The sequence below is a fragment of the Pseudophryne corroboree genome, chromosome 7 (genome assembly GCF_028390025.1).
Source record: "Pseudophryne corroboree isolate aPseCor3 chromosome 7, aPseCor3.hap2, whole genome shotgun sequence".
Taxonomy (NCBI): domain Eukaryota; kingdom Metazoa; phylum Chordata; class Amphibia; order Anura; family Myobatrachidae; genus Pseudophryne; species Pseudophryne corroboree.
Genome location: NC_086450.1, coordinates 478,952,755 through 478,974,069, shown reverse-complemented (window position 1 = coordinate 478,974,069; position 21,315 = coordinate 478,952,755). Strand labels below are relative to the sequence as shown.

Sequence of the window (21,315 nt, the reverse complement as noted above, 5' to 3'; positions counted from 1 at the left end):
TCTCTCTGCACACGTCAGTACATGAATAGCATATATTGCCACACACTATACATAATAACATCTCTCTGCACACGTTCAGTACATGAGAAGCACATATTGTCACACACTATACATAATAACATCTCTCTGCACACGTCAGTACATGAGAAGCACATATTGTCACACACTTTACATAATAACATCTCTCTGCACACGTCAGTACATGAATAGAACATATTGCCACACACTATACATAATAACATCTCTCTGCACACGTTCAGTACATGAATAGCACATATTGCCACACACTATACATAATAACATCTCTCTGCACACGTCAGTACATGAATAGCATATATTGCCACACACTATACATAATAACATCTCTCTGCACACGTTCAGTACATGAGAAGCACATATTGTCACACACTATACATAATAACATCTCTCTGCACACGTCAGTACATGAATAGAACATATTGCCACACACTATACATAATAACATCTCTCTGCACACGTCAGTACATGAATAGAACATATTGCCACACACTATACATAATAACATCTCTCTGCACACGTCAGTACATGAATAGCACATATTGTCATACACTATACATAATAACATCTCTCTGCACACGTCAGTACATGAATAGCACATATTGCCACACACTATACATAATAACATCTCTCTGCACACGTCAGTACATGAGAAGCACATATTGTCACACACTTTACATAATAACATCTCTCTGCACACGTTCAGTACATGAATAGCACATATTGCCACACACTACACATAATAACATATCTCTGCACACGTCAGTACATGAGAAGCACATATTGCCACACACTATACATAATAACATCTCTCTGCACACGTCAGTACATGAATAGAACATATTGCCACACACTATACATAATAACATCTCTCTGCACACGTCAGTACATGAATAGAACATATTGCCACACACTATACATAATAACATCTCTCTGCACACGTCAGTACATGAATAGAACATATTGCCACACACTATACATAATAACATCTCTCTGCACACGTCAGTACATGAGAAGCACATATTGTCACACACTTTACATAATAACATCTCTCTGCACACGTCAGTACATGAATAGAACATATTGCCACACACTATACATAATAACATCTCTCTGCACACGTTCAGTACATGTATAGCACATATTGCCACACACTATACATAATAACATCTCTCTGCACACGTCAGTACATGAATAGCATATATTGCCACACACTATACATAATAACATCTCTCTGCACACGTCAGTACATGAGAAGCACATATTGTCACACACTTTACATAATAACATCTCTCTGCACACGTCAGTACATGAATAGAACATATTGCCACACACTATACATAATAACATCTCTCTGCACACGTTCAGTACATGAATAGCACATATTGCCACACACTATACATAATAACATCTCTCTGCACACGTCAGTACATGAGAAGCACATATTGTCACACACTTTACATAATAACATCTCTCTGCACACGTCAGTACATGAATAGAACATATTGCCACACACTATACATAATAACATCTCTCTGCACACGTTCAGTACATGAATAGCACATATTGCCACACACTATACATAATAACATCTCTCTGCACACGTCAGTACATGAATAGCATATATTGCCACACACTATACATAATAACATCTCTCTGCACACGTCAGTACATGAATAGCACATATGTCCACACACTATACATAATAACATCTCTCTGCACACGTTCAGTACATGTATAGCACATATTGCCACACACTATACATAATAACATCTCTCTGCACACGTCAGTACATGAATAGCATATATTGCCACACACTATACATAATAACATCTCTCTGCACACGTCAGTACATGAGAAGCACATATTGTCACACACTTTACATAATAACATCTCTCTGCACACGTCAGTACATGAATAGCACATATTGCCACACACTATACATAATAACATATCTCTGCACACGTCAGTACATGAGAAGCACATATTGCCACACACTATACATAATAACATCTCTCTGCACACGTCAGTACATGAATAGAACATATTGCCACACACTATACATAATAACATCTCTCTGCACACGTCAGTACATGAATAGAACATATTGCCACACACTATACATAATAACATCTCTCTGCACACGTCAGTACATGAATAGAACATATTGCCACACACTATACATAATAACATCTCTCTGCACACGTCAGTACATGAGAAGCACATATTGTCACACACTTTACATAATAACATCTCTCTGCACACGTCAGTACATGAATAGAACATATTGCCACACACTATACATAATAACATCTCTCTGCACACGTTCAGTACATGTATAGCACATATTGCCACACACTATACATAATAACATCTCTCTGCACACGTCAGTACATGAATAGCATATATTGCCACACACTATACATAATAACATCTCTCTGCACACGTCAGTACATGAGAAGCACATATTGTCACACACTTTACATAATAACATCTCTCTGCACACGTCAGTACATGAATAGAACATATTGCCACACACTATACATAATAACATCTCTCTGCACACGTTCAGTACATGAATAGCACATATTGCCACACACTATACATAATAACATCTCTCTGCACACGTCAGTACATGAGAAGCACATATTGTCACACACTTTACATAATAACATCTCTCTGCACACGTCAGTACATGAATAGAACATATTGCCACACACTATACATAATAACATCTCTCTGCACACGTTCAGTACATGAATAGCACATATTGCCACACACTATACATAATAACATCTCTCTGCACACGTCAGTACATGAATAGCATATATTGCCACACACTATACATAATAACATCTCTCTGCACACGTCAGTACATGAATAGCACATATGTCCACACACTATACATAATAACATCTCTCTGCACACGTTCAGTACATGTATAGCACATATTGCCACACACTATACATAATAACATCTCTCTGCACACGTCAGTACATGAATAGCATATATTGCCACACACTATACATAATAACATCTCTCTGCACACGTCAGTACATGAGAAGCACATATTGTCACACACTTTACATAATAACATCTCTCTGCACACGTCAGTACATGAATAGAACATATTGCCACACACTATACATAATAACATCTCTCTGCACACGTTCAGTACATGAATAGAACATATTGCCACACACTATACATAATAACATCTCTCTGCACACGTCAGTACATGAGAAGCACATATTGTCACACACTATACATAATAACATCTCTCTGCACACGTCAGTACATGAATAGAACATATTGCCACACACTATACATAATAACATCTCTCTGCACACGTCAGTACATGAATAGAACATATTGCCACACACTATACATAATAACATCTCTCTGCACACGTCAGTACATGAATAGCACATATTGTCATACACTATACATAATAACATCTCTCTGCACACGTCAGTACATGAATAGCACATATTGCCACACACTATACATAATAACATCTCTCTGCACACGTCAGTACATGAATAGCACATATGTCCACACACTATACATAATAACATCTCTCTGCACACGTCAGTACATGAATAGCACATATTGCCACACACTATACATAATAACATCTCTCTGCACACGTCAGTACATGAATAGAACATATTGCCACACACTATACATAATAACATCTCTCTGCACACGTCAGTACATGAATAGCACATATTGCCACACACTATACATAATAACATCTCACTGCACACGTCAGTACATGAATAGCACATATTGCCGCACACTATACATAATAACATCTCTCTGCACACGTCAGTATATGAATAGAACATATTGCCACACACTATACATAATAACATCTCTCTGCACACGTTCAGTACATGAGCACATATTGCCATACACTATACATAATAACATCTCTCTGCACACGTCAGTACATGAAAAGCACATATTGCCACACACTATACATAATAACATCTTTCTGCACACGTCAGTACATGAGAAGCACATATTGTCACACACTATACATAATAACATCTCTCTGCACACGTCAGTACATGAATAGAACATATTGCCACACACTATACATAATAACATCTCTCTGCACACGTCAGTACATGAATAGAACATATTGCCACACACTACACATAATAACATCTCTCTGCACACGTCAGTACATGAATAGCACATATTGCCACACACTATACATAATAACATATCTCTGCACACGTCAGTACATGAATAGAACATAATATCATCTCTATGCTGATGACACCCAAATCTATCTTTCCTCTCCAGTCCTCTCCCCTGCTCTCCTCACTCGCATCTCCAGCTGTCTCTCTGCTACCTCTTCCTGGATGTCCCAGCGCTTTCTTAGACTTAACATGTCTAAGACAGAGCTGATCATCTTTCCTCCCTCCCGCATTACCTCACCTCCTACAATCTCACTATCTATTGATGGCACTACTATCTCCTCTAGCCCACAAGTGCGCTGTCTTGGAGTAATCCTTGACTCCTCCCTCTCCTTCAAACCACACATTCAGCACCTCTCACAAACCTGCCGTTTTCATCTAAAAAATATTTCCAGGATCAGACCCTTTCTGACCCAGGATGCTACTAAGACTCTTATCCACTCACTGGTCATCTCAAGACTGGACTACTGTAATCTGCTCCTGACTGGCATTCCTGACAAATACCTCTCTCCACTCCAATCTATCCTCAATGCTGCTGCCCGGCTCATCTTCCTCACCAAACGCACTACGTCCACCTCTCCTCTCTTACTAGACCTTCACTGGCTTCCCTTCCCTTTCAGAATCCATTTCAAACTTCTCACACTCGCTTACAAAGCCCTCACCCACTCCTCTCCCATCTACATCACTGATCTTATCTCGCTTTACACTCCCACCCGTCCTCTTCGCTCTGCTAATGCACGCCGACTCTCCTGCCTACGGATTACTTCCTCCCACTCCTACCTCCAAGATTTTTCACGTGCTGCACCACTTCTTTGGAATTCCCTACCTCTCCCCCTAAGACTCTCCACCTCTCTACAAAACTTCAAACGATCTCTCAAGACCCACTTCTTCACCAAACCCAGCCAAATCTCATCCTAACCCTCTGTCCTACACTCTCTATGTACCCCATCTGTGTCACCCCTGTCTGTCTACCCCTCCCCTTTAGAATGTAAGCTCTCACGAGCAGGGCCCTCTTCCCTCATGTGCTTATTCTCTCTTAATTTAATAATCTTCAACTGCACCACATCCAGCAGTCTTCTGCCACCTGATACTTATTCCAGTGTCATCTGCTGATGTAACTATGTTTATTTACCCTGTACTTGTCCTATACTGTCATCAACTGTAAGTTACTGTTTTCCTGTTTGATTTTTTGTTTATGTATTCTGTAATTGGGCGCTGCGGAACCCTTGTGGCGCCATATAAATAAAGGATAATAATAATAATAGAACATATTGCCACACACTATACATAATAACATCTCTCTGCACACGTCAGTACATGATTAGAACATTTTGCCACACACTATACATAATAACATCTCTCTGCACACGTCAGTACATGAATAGCACATATTGCCACACACTATACATAATAACATCTCTCTGCACACGTCAGTACATGAATAGCACATATTGCCACACACTATACATAATACCATCTCTCTGCACAGGTTCAGTACATGAAAAGCACATATTGCCACACACTATACATAATAACATCTCTCTGCACACGTCAGTACACGAATAGCACATATTGCCACACACTATACATACTAACATCTCTCTTCACACGTCAGTACATGAATAGCACATATTGCCACACGCTATACATAATAACATCTCTCTGCACACGTCAGTAGATGAATAGAACATATTGCCACACACTATACATAATAACATCTCTCTGCACACGTCAGTACATGAATAGCACATATTGCCACACACTATACATAATAACATCTCTCTGCACACGTCAGTACATGAATAGAACATATTGCAACACACTATACATAATAACATCTCTCTGCACACGTCAGTACATGAGAAGCACATATTGCCACACACTATACATAATAACATCTCTCTGCACACGTCAGTACATGAATAGCACATATTGCCACACACTATACATAATAACATCTCTCTGCACACGTCAGTACATGAATAGCACATATTGCCACACACTATACATAATAACATCTTTCTGCACACGTCAGTACATGAATAGCATATATTGCCACACACTATACATAATAACATCTTTCTGCACACGTCAGTACATGAATAGCATATATTGCCACACACTATACATAATAACATCTGTCTGCACACGTCAGTACATGAGAAGCACATATTGCCACACACTATACATAATAACATCTCTCTGCACACGTTCAGTACATGAGCACATATTGCCATACACTATACATAATAACATCTCTCTGCACACGTCAGTACATGAAAAGCACATATTGCCACACACTATACATAATAACATCTCTCTGCACACGTCAGTACATGAGAAGCACATATTGCCACACACTATACATAATAACATCTCTCTGCACACATCAGTACATGAGAAGCACATATTGCCGCATACTATACATAATAACATCTCTCTGCACACGTCAGTACATGAATAGCACATATTGCCACACACTATACATAATAACATCTCTCTGCACACGTCAGTACATGAATAGAACATATTGCCACACACTATACATAATAACATCTCTCTGCACACGTCAGTACATGAATAGAACATATTGCCACACACTATACATAATAACATCTCTCTGCACACGTCAGTACATGAATATCACATATTGCCACACACTATACATAATAACATCTCTCTGCACACGTCAGTACATGAATAGAACATATTGCCACACACTACACATAATAACATCTCTCTGCACACGTCAGTACATGAATAGCACATATTGCCACACACTATACATAATAACATCTCTCTGCACACGTCAGTACATGAATAGCACATATTGCCACACACTATACATAATACCATCTCTCTGCACAGGTTCAGTACATGAAAAGCACATATTGCCACACACTATACATAATAACATCTCTCTGCACACGTCAGTACATGAATAGCACATATTGCCACACACTATACATACTAACATCTCTCTGCACTCGTCAGTACATGAATAGCACATATTGCCACACGCTATACATAATAACATCTCTCTGCACACGTCAGTAGATGAATAGAACATATTGCCACACACTATACATAATAACATCTCTCTGCACACGTCAGTACGTGAGAAGCACATATTGCCACACACTATACATAATAACAACTCTCTGCACACGTCAGTACATGAAAAGCACATTTTGCCACACACTACACATAATAACATCTCTCTGCACCAGTCAGTACATGAATAGAACATATTGTCACACACTATACATAATAACATCTCTCTGCACACGTCAGTACATGAATAGAACATATTGCCACACACTATACATAATAACATCTCTCTGCACACATCAGTACATGAATAGCACATATTGCCACACACTATACATAATAACATCTCTCTGCACACGTCAGTACATGAGAAGCACATATTGCCACACACTATACATAATAACATCTCTCTGCACACGTCAGTACATGAATAGCACATATTGCCACACACTATACATAATAACATCTCTCTGCACACGTCAGTACATGAATAGCACATATTGCCACACACTATACATAATAACATCTCTCTGCACACGTCAGTACATGAATAGCATATATTGCCACACACTATACATAATAACATCTGTCTGCACACGTCAGTACATGAGAAGCACATATTGTCACACACTATACATAATAACATCTCTCTGCACACGTCAGTAGATGAATAGCACATATTGCCACACACTATACATACTAACATCTCTCTGCACACGTCAGTACATGAATAGCACATATTGCCACACGCTATACATAATAACATCTCTCTGCACACGTCAGTACATGAATAGAACATATTGCCACACACTATACATACTAACATCTCTCTGCACACGTCAGTACATGAATAGCACATATTGCCACACGCTATACATATTAACATCTCTCTGCACACGTCAGTACATGAAAAGCACATATTGCCACACACTATACATAATAACATCTCTCTGCACACGTCAGTACATGAATAGCACATATTGCCACACACTATACATACTAACATCTCTCTGCACACGTCAGTACATGAATAGCACATATTGCCACACGCTATACATAATAACATCTCTCTGCACACGTCAGTACGTGAGAAGCACATATTGCCACACACTATACATAATAACATCTGTCTGCACACGTCAGTACATGAAAAGCACATATTGCCACACACACTATACATAATAACATCTTTCTGCACACGTCAGTACATGAGAAGCACATATTGTCACACACTATACATAATAACATCTCTCTGCACACGTCAGTACATGAATAGAACATATTGCCACACACTATACATAATAACATCTCTCTGCACACGTCAGTACATGAATAGAACATATTGCCACACACTACACATAATAACATCTCTCTGCACACGTCAGTACATGAATAGCACATATTGCCACACACTATACATAATAACATATCTCTGCACACGTCAGTACATGAATAGAACATATTGCCACACACTATACATAATAACATCTCTCTGCACACGTCAGTACATGAATAGCACATATTGCCACACACTATACATAATAACATCTCTCTGCACACGTCAGTACATGATTAGAACATTTTGCCACACACTATACATAATAACATCTCTCTGCACACGTCAGTACATGAATAGCACATATTGCCACACACTATACATAATACCATCTCTCTGCACAGGTTCAGTACATGAAAAGCACATATTGCCACACACTATACATAATAACATCTCTCTGCACACGTCAGTAAATGAATAGCACATATTGCCACACACTATACATACTAACATCTCTCTGCACTCGTCAGTACATGAATAGCACATATTGCCACACGCTATACATAATAACATCTCTCTGCACACGTCAGTAGATGAATAGAACATATTGCCACACACTATACATAATAACATCTCTCTGCACACATCAGTACGTGAGAAACACATATTGCCACACACTATACATAATAACATCTCTCTGCACACGTCAGTACATGAGAAGCACATATTGCCACACACTATACATAATAACATCTCTCTGCACACGTCAGTACATGAATAGCACATATTGCCACACACTATACATAATAACATCTCTCTGCACACGTCAGTACATGAGAAGCACATATTGCCACACACTATACATACTAACATCTCTCTGCACTCGTCAGTACATGAATAGCACATATTGCCACACGCTATACATAATAACATCTCTCTGCACACGTCAGTAGATGAATAGAACATATTGCCACACACTATACATAATAACATCTCTCTGCACACGTCAGTACATGAATAGAACATATTGCCACACACTATACATAATAACATATCTCTGCACACGTCAGTACATGAATAGCACATATTGCCACACACTATACATAATAACATCTCTCTGCACACGTCAGTACATGAATAGCACATATTGCCACACACTATACATAATAACATCTCTCTGCACACGTCAGTACATGAATAGCATATATTGCCACACACTATACATAATAACATCTCTCTGCACACGTCAGTACATGAATAGAACATATTGCCACACACTATACATAATAACATCTCTCTGCACACGTCAGTACATGAGAAGCACATATTGCCACACACTATACATAATAACAACTCTCTGCACATGTCAGTACATGAAAAGCACATATTGCCACACACTATACATAATAACATCTCTCTGCACACGTCAGTACATGAATAGAACATATTGCCACACACTATACATAATAACATCTCTCTGCACAAGTCAGTACATGAATAGAACATATTGCCACACGCTATACATAATAACATCTCTCTGCACACGTCAGTAGATGAATAGCACATATTGCCACACACTATACATAATAACATCTCTCTGCACACGTCAGTACATGAATAGCACATATTGCCACACACTATACATAATAACATCTCTCTGCACACGTCAGTACATGAATAGAACATATTGCCACACACTGTACATAATAACATCTCTCTGCACACGTCAGTACATGAGAAGCACATATTGTCACACACTATACATAATAACATCTCTCTAAACACGTCAGTACATGAGAAGCACATATTGCCACACACTATACATAATAACATCTCTCTGCACACGTCAGTACATGAATAGCACATATTGCCACACACTATACATAATAACATCTCTCTGCACACGTCAGTACATGAATAGCATATATTGCCACACACTATACATAATAACATCTGTCTGCACACGTCAGTACATGAGAAGCACATATTGCCACATACTATACATAATAACATCTCTCTGCACACGTCAGTACATGAATAGAACATATTGCCACACACTATACATAATAACATCTCTCTGCACAAGTCAGTACATGAATAGAACATATTGCCACACGCTATACATAATAACATCTCTCTGCACACGTCAGTAGATGAATAGCACATATTGCCACACACTATACATAATAACATCTCTCTGCACACGTCAGTACATGAATAGCACATATTGCCACACACTATACATAATAACATCTCTCTGCACACGTCAGTACATGAATAGAACATATTGCCACACACTATACATAATAACATCTCTCTGCACACGTCAGTACATGAGAAGCACATATTGTCACACACTATACATAATAACATCTCTCTACACACGTCAGTACATGAGAAGCACATATTGCCACACACTATACATAATAACATCTCTCTGCACACGTCAGTACATGAATAGCACATATTGCCACACACTATACATAATAACATCTCTCTGCACACGTCAGTACATGAATAGCATATATTGCCACACACTATACATAATAACATCTGTCTGCACACGTCAGTACATGAGAAGCACATATTGCCACATACTATACATAATAACATCTCTCTGCACACGTCAGTACATGAATAGAACATATTGCCACACACTATACATAATAACATCTCTCTGCACACGTCAGTACATGAATAGCACATATTGCCACACACTATACATAATAACATCTCTCTGCACACGTCAGTACATGAATAGCATATATTGCCACACACTATACATCATAACATCTCTCTGCACACGTCAGTACATGAGAAGCACATATTGCCACACACTATATATAATAACATCTCTCTGCACACGTCAGTACATGAAAAGCACATATTGCCACACACTATACATAATAACATCTCTCTGCACACGTCAGTACATGAATAGAACATATTGCCACACACTATACATAATAACATCTGTCTGCACACGTCAGTACATGAGAAGCACATATTGCCACACACTATACATAATAACATCTCTCTGCACACGTCAGTACATGAATAGCACATATTGCCACACACTATACATAATAACATCTCTCTGCACACGTCAGTACATGAATAGAACATATTGAATAACATCTACAAACAGGATTTTTGTTATAAAAACACGGATATACGCAAAGCTTGTACAGCAGATGATGTGGTACAAGTGTCACAAAACCCATTACATTGCCCCCTACTGGCTACAGGGGCCATACATGGTCTACTCTTCTTTGGGTTCCAGTCTTGCTCCTAACTTTAGTTAAGAAGCCCAGGCAGCAGGTAAGAGGGGAAGTCAGTGTGGTACACTGGAAAATGATGTGTGTGGCCCTTTAAGAGTAACTGCAGTGGGGTGCTGCCGGAGGGCCAAGTGCCGGTGAGTGGGTGTGGAGACGCCGCAGCGGGAGACCGGACACCGCCAGTCCCGGTGAGAGGCATGGGTGCCGAGGCCATCTTGTAACAGTGAGGAAACATCAAAGACTGGTCCAGCAAGTGAAATCCTCCACTCTAAGGGTTTGAGTGAGTGCATTGGAACTGAGTGACAAAAGCCTCGGGCAAGTTTGATACTCAGCTTAAGCATCTAGTGTCACCAGCTGTGCAGTTATAAAGGGTGCGGACAACAAAGAGCCATATCCAACAAGCTAAACACTGCACAGAGGTTGTTGAGGAAAAGCCATTGTCCCACATTGTTACAATGAGAATATCAAAGACAGCATTGTATTACAAGCGCAAGGCAGACATTTATTTTAAAAAACTGAGTTATTTTTACTAAGTTTAAGTAAAGCCCTGTAACAGAAAGAGAACCTGAGTTTATTCCACCAAAAGACCCTCATTGTTAAGTGAGTTGAATTTGTCAAGAGACACTACCATCCCATCGCTAGCTACTTTCTCTTTGGATAGAACTGAGAACGTTTGTCCCTGTCGCAATCCAGGATTTTTCCATACATCTCTGTGCCAATTTCTCCCATTGGTATATTGTGGCACTGCAGAATTCTACCAGAGCTCCAATGTTTATAACCGGTGAAGACTGTCATACCTTGGATATGAAAAGCTAGAAAGTTAGTGTTTGTTATCGCTGATTGTTTTTTTCATCACTTTCCTCATGATCACATCATAAACTGTAATTCCAATTATTTTATGCTATTATTTGTGATTCCAATAACATGCTCATCTGTGATTCAGTTGATATTCTGCCATTCTTCTGTGATTCAAATCAATTGTTTTTTGCATATTAAATGATCCTTTGTGGTGTGAACAATAGCCAATTGTCATCTCTTTGTTCTTCTTTGATGCCAAATTCTTTTTTTGTAATTACTCAAATTTAACGCCAATTAACCAATTATCATCTTCAATCCAGAGTTCATTGCGGCTCAGTAAAAAGCCATCCTGTTAGAATTGGCGACTAACTCCTGTTTCGTATAAATCTATCCTAACTCTCTGAACATGGTACTACAGGACAAGGTACGGGGAGAAACATTTCATAGCCACCCAACACCTGTGATACCTCTCTCAACCACTTAGACATACAGTACAAGCCCACCCCAAGGTGTTACATCAGTATGTCAACAGTATGTTATTGTCCGTACCATGCCGACACTGTTGTAATGTTATTTTAAAGCTCTGCAATGGGGTTGGCAATGATAATTATGAGGCATGATGTTTAAAGTCATCAAGTTGTGACCATCACTATGATTTACATAACATTAGAACCAGTCCCGATGAGCCACGCCCACTGATTGCATGAGACTATGATGTCATTCTGAGGAGATGAGGCCACCAGTACCGGGATATACAGCACTGCACAGAGTTCTCAGGACTCCTGGGCCGCTCTGCAACAGCAATGCTGCCTTCAAGGCACCCTCCTAGCCAGGTGCAAGGGATGTGGGGCATCAACGGTGCTACCCCAGGGCCCTGGGCAATGGCACTACTTGTACAACCCTAGTTATGGCCCCAATTTTTCCCTACATGTTATGCTGTAGACAAATTGACCATTGACAGCATAACTAAATGCATGTATCTATGTAAGAGCCATTACTAAGATCGACAGTGGCCTTTCATGGTATTATAGTATATACATCTGCATGGGAATATCATAATGCTAATACATGACACATACAAAACCAATGTACACAATTACAGGGAAATTAAAGCTGCTTATAATGCGTAAGACAAAACTACTGCCCAATACCGAACTACATGTCCATTGTGTGATCTAATGACCACGAGGTTAGGTCTCATCTGAAGAGAATTTTCTTTAATTTGGGGTTTCCAAAGATTAGTATGAAAGCTTGTACTGATGGATATGAAAAGAGAAACATCCAGAATAGTATCTGTAGCACAGGGCTGCCACGGAACGACTCAGCAAACATGTACACATCAGTGATTAGGAAGACCAAGTCCAACAGCACATGCAGAATCATTGTCACAGCCGCCCGAACAAGAGCCTGGAGCTGAGGGGATGAGCTGTCCTGGGACACGTTCTGCCTGATCCTCCAGACATGGTGCAGGAGAGACGTTACACTGAGCCCAATACAGGTGAAAGTCAGGGTAAAAGGCAGGACGTAACTCAGCAGCACGTTCACCGCACAGTAAAAGACATCTACTAGAGATGAGCGGGTTCGGTTTCTTTGAATCCGAACCCGCACGAACTTCACTTTTTTTTTCACGGGTCCGAGCGACTCGGATCTTCCCGCCTTGCTCGGTTAACCCGAGCGCGCCCGAACGTCATCATGACGCTGTCGGATTCTCGCGAGACTCGGATTCTATATAAGGAGCCGCGCGTCGCCGCCATTTTCACACGTGCATTGAGATTGATAGGGAGAGGACGTGGCTGGCGTCCTCTCCATTTAGATTAGATTTAGAAGAGAGAGAGAGAGAGAGATTGCTGTGATACTGTAGATTAGAAGAGAGTGCAGACAGAGTTTAGTGACTGACGACCACAGTGACCAGTGACCACCAGAGACAGTGCAGTTGTTTGTTTTATTTAATATATCCGTTCTCTGCCTGAAAAAAACGATACACAGTCACACAGTGACTCAGTCTGTGTGCACTGCTCAGCCCAGTGTGCTGCACATCAATGTATTGTATATAAAGCTTATAATTGTGGGGGAGACTGGGGAGCACTGCAGGTTGTTATAGCAGGAGCCAGGAGTACATGATAAATAATATTATATTAAAATTAAACAGTGCACACTTTTGCTGCAGGAGTGCCACTGCCAGTGTGACTAGTGGTGACCAGTGCCTGACCACCAGTATATTAGTAGTATTGTATACTATCTCTTTATCAACCAGTCTATATTAGCAGCAGACACAGTACAGTGCGGTAGTTCACGGCTGTGGCTACCTCTGTGTCGGCACTCGGCAGGCAGTCCGTCCATCCATAATTGTATTATAATATATACCACCTAACCGTGGTTTTTTTTTCATTCTTTATACCGTCGTCATACTAGTTGTTACGAGTATACTACTATCTCTTTATCAACCAGTGTACAGTGCGGTAGTTCACGGCTGTGGCTACCTCTGTGTCGGCACTCGGCAGGCAGTCCGTCCAACCATAATTGTATTATAATATATACCACCTAACCGTGGTTTTTTTTTCATTCTTTATACCGTCGTCATACTAGTTGTTACGAGTATACTACTATCTCTTTATCAACCAGTGTACAGTGCGGTAGTTCACGGCTGTGGCTACCTCTGTGTCGGCACTCGGCAGGCAGTCCGTCCAACCATAATTGTATTATAATATATACCACCTAACCGTGGTTTTTTTTTCATTCTTTATACCGTCGTCATACTAGTTGTTACGAGTATACTACTATCTCTTTATCAACCAGTGTACAGTGCGGTAGTTCACGGCTGTGGCTACCTCTGTGTCGGCACTCGGCAGGCAGTCCGTCCATCCATAATTGTATTATAATATATACCACCTAACCGTGGTTTTTTTTTCATTCTTTATACCGTCGTCATACTAGTTGTTACGAGTATACTACTATCTCTTTATCAACCAGTGTACAGTGCGGTAGTTCACGGCTGTGGCTACCTCTGTGTCGGCACTCGGCAGGCAGTCCGTCCAACCATAATTGTATTATAATATATACCACCTAACCGTGGTTTTTTTTTCATTCTTTATACCGTCGTCATACTAGTTGTTACGAGTATACTACTATCTCTTTATCAACCAGTGTACAGTGCGGTAGTTCACGGCTGTGGCTACCTCTGTGTCGGCACTCGGCAGGCAGTCCGTCCAACCATAATTGTATTATAATATATACCACCTAACCGTGGTTTTTTTTTCATTCTTTATACCGTCGTCATACTAGTTGTTACGAGTATACTACTATCTCTTTATCAACCAGTGTACAGTGCGGTAGTTCACGGCTGTGGCTACCTCTGTGTCGGCACTCGGCAGGCAGTCCGTCCATCCATAATTGTATTATATACCACCTAACCGTGGTTTTTTTATACCACCTAACCGTGGCAGTCCGTCCATAATTGTATACTAGTATCCAATCCATCCATCTCCATTGTTTACCTGAGGTGCCTTTTAGTTCTGCCTATAAAATATGGAGAACAAAAAAGTTGAGGTTCCAAAATTAGGGAAAGATCAAGATCCACTTCCACCTCGTGCTGAAGCTGCTGCCACTAGTCATGGCCGAGACGATGAAATGCCAGCAACGTCGTCTGCCAAGGCCGATGCCCAATGTCATAGTACAGAGCATGTCAAATCCAAAACACCAAATATCAGAAAAAAAAGGTCTCCAAAACCTAAAATAAAATTGTCGGAGGAGAAGCGTAAACTTGCCAATATGCCATTTACCACACGGAGTGGCAAGGAACGGCTGAGGCCCTGGCCTATGTTCATGGCTAGTGGTTCAGCTTCACATGAGGATGGAAGCACTCAGCCTCTCGCTAGAAAACTGAAAAGACTCAAGCTGGCAAAAGCACCGCAAAGAACTGTGCGTTCTTTGAAATCCCAAATCCACAAGGAGAGTCCAATTGTGTCGGTTGCGATGCCTGACCTTCCCAACACTGGACGTGAAGAGCATGCGCCTTCCACCATTTGCACGCCCCCTGCAAGTGCTGGAAGGAGCACCCGCAGTCCAGTTCCTGATAGTCAGATTGAAGATGTCAGTGTTGAAGTACACCAGGATGAGGAGGATATGGGTGTTGCTGGCGCTGGGGAGGAAATTGACCAGGAGGATTCTGATGGTGAGGTGGTTTGTTTAAGTCAGGCACCCGGGGAGACACCTGTTGTCCGTGGGAGGAATATGGCCGTTGACATGCCAGGTGAAAATACCAAAAAAATCAGCTCTTCGGTGTGGAGGTATTTCACCAGAAATGCGGACAACAGGTGTCAAGCCGTGTGTTCCCTTTGTCAAGCTGTAATAAGTAGGGGTAAGGACGTTAACCACCTCGGAACATCCTCCCTTATACGTCACCTGCAGCGCATTCATAATAAGTCAGTGACAAGTTCAAAAACTTTGGGTGACAGCGGAAGCAGTCCACTGACCAGTAAATCCCTTCCTCTTGTAACCAAGCTCACGCAAACCACCCCACCAACTCCCTCAGTGTCAATTTCCTCCTTCCCCAGGAATGCCAATAGTCCTGCAGGCCATGTCACTGGCAAGTCTGACGAGTCCTCTCCTGCCTGGGATTCCTCCGATGCATTCTTGCGTGTAACGCCTACTGCTGCTGGCGCTGCTGTTGTTGCCGCTGGGAGTCGATGGTCATCCCAGAGGGGAAGTCGTAAGCCCACTTGTACTACTTCCAGTAAGCAATTGACTGTTCAACAGTCCTTTGCGAGGAAGATGAAATATCACAGCAGTCATCCTACTGCAAAGCGGATAACTGAGTCCTTGACAACTATGTTGGTGTTAGACGTGCGTCCGGTATCCGCCGTTAGTTCACAGGGAACTAGACAATTTATTGAGGCAGTGTGCCCCCGTTACCAAATACCATCTAGGTTCCACTTCTCTAGGCAGGCGATACCGAGAATGTACACGGACGTCAGAAAAAGACTCACCAGTGTCCTAAAAAATGCAGTTGTACCCAATGTCCACTTAACCACGGACATGTGGACAAGTGGAGCAGGGCAGGGTCAGGACTATATGACTGTGACAGCCCACTGGGTAGATGTATGGACTCCCGCCGCAAGAACAGCAGCGGCGGCACCAGTAGCAGCATCTCGCAAACGCCAACTCTTTCCTAGGCAGGCTACGCTTTGTATCACCGCTTTCCAGAATACGCACACAGCTGAAAACCTCTTACGGCAACTGAGGAAGATCATCGCGGAATGGCTTACCCCAATTGGACTCTCCTGTGGATTTGTGGCATCGGACAACGCCAGCAATATTGTGTGTGCATTAAATATGGGCAAATTCCAGCACGTCCCATGTTTTGCACATACCTTGAATTTGGTGGTGCAGAATTTTTTAAAAAACGACAGGGGCGTGCAAGAGATGCTGTCGGTGGCCAGAAAAATTGCGGGACACTTTCGGCGTACAGGCACCACGTACAGAAGACTGGAGCACCACCAAAAACTACTGAACCTGCCCTGCCATCATCTGAAGCAAGAAGTGGTAACGAGGTGGAATTCAACCCTCTACATGCTTCAGAGGTTGGAGGAGCAGCAAAAGGCCATTCAAGCCTATACAATTGAGCACGATATAGGAGATGGAATGCACCTGTCTCAAGTGCAGTGGAGAATGATTTCAACGTTGTGCAAGGTTCTGATGCCCTTTGAACTTGCCACACGTGAAGTCAGTTCAGACACTGCCAGCCTGAGTCAGGTCATTCCCCTCATCAGGCTTTTGCAGAAGAAGCTGGAGGCATTGAAGAAGGAGCTAACACGGAGCGATTCCGCTAGGCATGTGGGACTTGTGGATGCAGCCCTTAATTCGCTTAACAAGGATTCACGGGTGGTCAATCTGTTGAAATCAGAGCACTACATTTTGGCCACCGTGCTCGATCCTAGATTTAAAGCCTACCTTGGATCTCTCTTTCCGGCAGACACAGGTCTGCTGGGGTTGAAAGACCTGCTGGTGACAAAATTGTCAAGTCAAGCGGAACGCGACCTGTCAACATCTCCTCCTTCACATTCTCCCGCAACTGGGGGTGCGAGGAAAAGGCTCAGAATTCCGAGCCCACCCGCTGGCGGTGATGCAGGGCAGTCTGGAGCGACTGCTGATGCTGACATCTGGTCCGGACTGAAGGACCTGACAACGATTACGGACATGTCGTCTACTGTCACTGCATATGATTTTCTCAACATTGATAGAATGGTGGAGGATTATATGAGTGACCGCATCCAAGTAGGCACGTCACACAGTCCGTACTTATACTGGCAGGAAAAAGAGGCAATTTGGAGGCCCTTGCACAAACTGGCTTTATTCTACCTAAGTTGCCCTCCCACATGTGTGTACTCCGAAAGAGTGTTTAGTGCCGCCGCTCACCTTGTCAGCAATCGGCGTACGAGGTTACATCCAGAAAATGTGGAGAAGATGATGTTCATTAAAATGAATTATAATCAATTCCTCCGCGGAGACATTGACCAGCAGCTATTGCCTCCACAAAGTACACAGGGAGCTGAGATGGTGGATTCCAGTGGGGACGAATTGATAATCTGTGAGGAGGGGGATGTACACGGTGATATATCGGAGGGTGAAGATGAGGTGGACATCTTGCCTCTGTAGAGCCAGTTTGTGCAAGGAGAGATTAATTGCTTCTTTTTTGGGGGGGGTCCAAACCAACCCGTCATATCAGTCACAGTCGTGTGGCAGACCCTGTCACTGAAATGATGGGTTGGTTAAAGTGTGCATGTCCTGTTTTGTTTATACAACATAAGGGTGGGTGGGAGGGCCCAAGGATAATTCCATCTTGCACCTCTTTTTTCTTTTCTTTTTCTTTGCATCATGTGCTGATTGGGGAGGGTTTTTTGGAAGGGACATCCTGCGTGACACTGCAGTGCCACTCCTAGATGGGCCCGGTGTTTGTGTCGGCCACTAGGGTCGCTAATCTTACTCACACAGCTACCTCATTGCGCCTCTTTTTTTCTTTGCGTCATGTGCTGTTTGGGGAGGGTTTTTTGGAAGGGACATCCTGCGTGACACTGCAGTGCCACTCCTAGATGTGCCCGGTGTTTGTGTCGGCCACTAGGGTCGCTAATCTTACTCACACAGCTACCTCATTGCGCCTCTTTTTTTCTTTGCGTCATGTGCTGTTTGGGGAGGGTTTTTTGGAAGGGACATCCTGCGTGACACTGCAGTGCCACTCCTAGATGTGCCCGGTGTTTGTGTCGGCCACTAGGGTCGCTAATCTTACTCACACAGTCAGCTACCTCATTGCGCCTCTTTTTTTCTTTGCGTCATGTGCTGTTTGGGGAGGGTTTTTTGGAAGGGCCATCCTGCGTGACACTGCAGTGCCACTCCTAGATGGGCCCGGTGTTTGTGTCGGCCACTAGGGTCGCTAATCTTACTCACACAGCTACCTCATTGCGCCTCTTTTTTTCTTTGCGTCATGTGCTGTTTGGGGAGGGTTTTTTGGAAGGGACATCCTGCGTGACACTGCAGTGCCACTCCTAGATGGGCCCGGTGTTTGTGTCGGCCACTAGGGTCGCTTATCTTACTCACACAGCGACCTCGGTGCAAATTTTAGGACTAAAAATAAAATTGTGAGGTGTGAGGTATTCAGAATAGACTGAAAATGAGTGTAAATTATGGTTTTTGAGGTTAATAATACTTTGGGATCAAAATGACCCCCAAATTCTATGATTTAAGCTGTTTTTTAGTGTTTTTGGAAAAAAACACCCGAATCCAAAACACACCCGAATCCGACAAAAATAATTCGGTGAGGTTTTGCCAAAACGCGTTCGAACCCAAAACACGGCCGCGGAACCGAACCCAAAACCAAAACACAAAACCCGAAAAATTTCAGGCGCTCATCTCTAACATCTACCGTCATTCCAAAATGATTGATCCATCAGTAACATTTGCATTCTGCTTAAATATCATCTCTGCTGTCCATATAAAGGGCAAATTCACCAGAAGTGACCATATTGCTGATCCTATGAGGAGTTTGGTGATGGAAGAGGGAAACCACATTTTCACCCAGAGGAAGATCCGGTGGGTAACGGTGACGAGTTTCACACAGTAGCAGATGGAGAGCCAGGCGGTGTTCCACAAACTCATATTATACAGCACAAATAGGACATAATCCACCGGCAATAATATTTCTGTGTTTATTTGGGTGTAAAAATTAAGCAAGTAATGGATAGGCAACGTAGTGCACACCAGGAGGAGATTGGTGAGAGCCTTAGAGAGCAGGATTGGGTCACTGGCTCCGAGTCTATTCCTCATTCTCCAGAGTTTGATGTACACAGAGAGGATGGCGGAGTTTATGATGATTCCATGTACCCCGATTATAGATAAAATGATGCTTATCACAATCCGCACAGACAGCTGCATTCTGCACAGCCGGGCGACCTGTCCTGTTTCCCTTACTAATATAATGACAGCAGATGTGACAAGTGCCAGTGGTGTAATGATTACATGCCGGGCAGAGGGAGCACGGAGCAGGGTGAGGCATGCAAATCTGGGTGATATCTGGTTTCCCTGTGTGTGTATTAATGTCCTCTGTGACACTGGAGAGACGGGAGGACAGGAAGCTGGGATAGGATTTATTTTTTTATATCACTGGTATCAGATT

At 42.1% G+C, this 21,315-nt stretch overlaps 1 protein-coding gene across 1 annotated transcript; it reads right to left on the bottom strand.

Moving 5' to 3' along the window:
- Positions 1 to 13,847: 13,847 nt before the first annotated feature.
- LOC134944373 (taste receptor type 2 member 41-like) lies at positions 13,848 to 21,074 on the bottom strand. Its single transcript, XM_063932954.1, has 2 exons — positions 20,611 to 21,074; positions 13,848 to 14,238 (listed from the first exon to the last, which is right to left on the bottom strand). Exons 1-2 carry the CDS (start codon positions 21,072 to 21,074, stop codon positions 13,848 to 13,850), a joined length of 855 nt encoding a protein of 284 aa, XP_063789024.1.
- Between the last annotated feature and the right edge of the window lie 241 nt (positions 21,075 to 21,315).

What these genes read in the sequence shown, in the direction of transcription:
- LOC134944373 (XM_063932954.1), bottom strand. Translation starts at nt 21,074, where the DNA reads ATGCAGCTGTCTGTGCGGATTGTGATAAGCATCATTTTATCTATAATC. An exon ending in ACAGCAGAGATGATATTTAA is followed by an intron (nt 14,239 to 20,610) that starts GCAGAATGCAAA and finishes TCGGATTCAAAG; the next exon opens with AAACCGAACCCGCTCATCTC.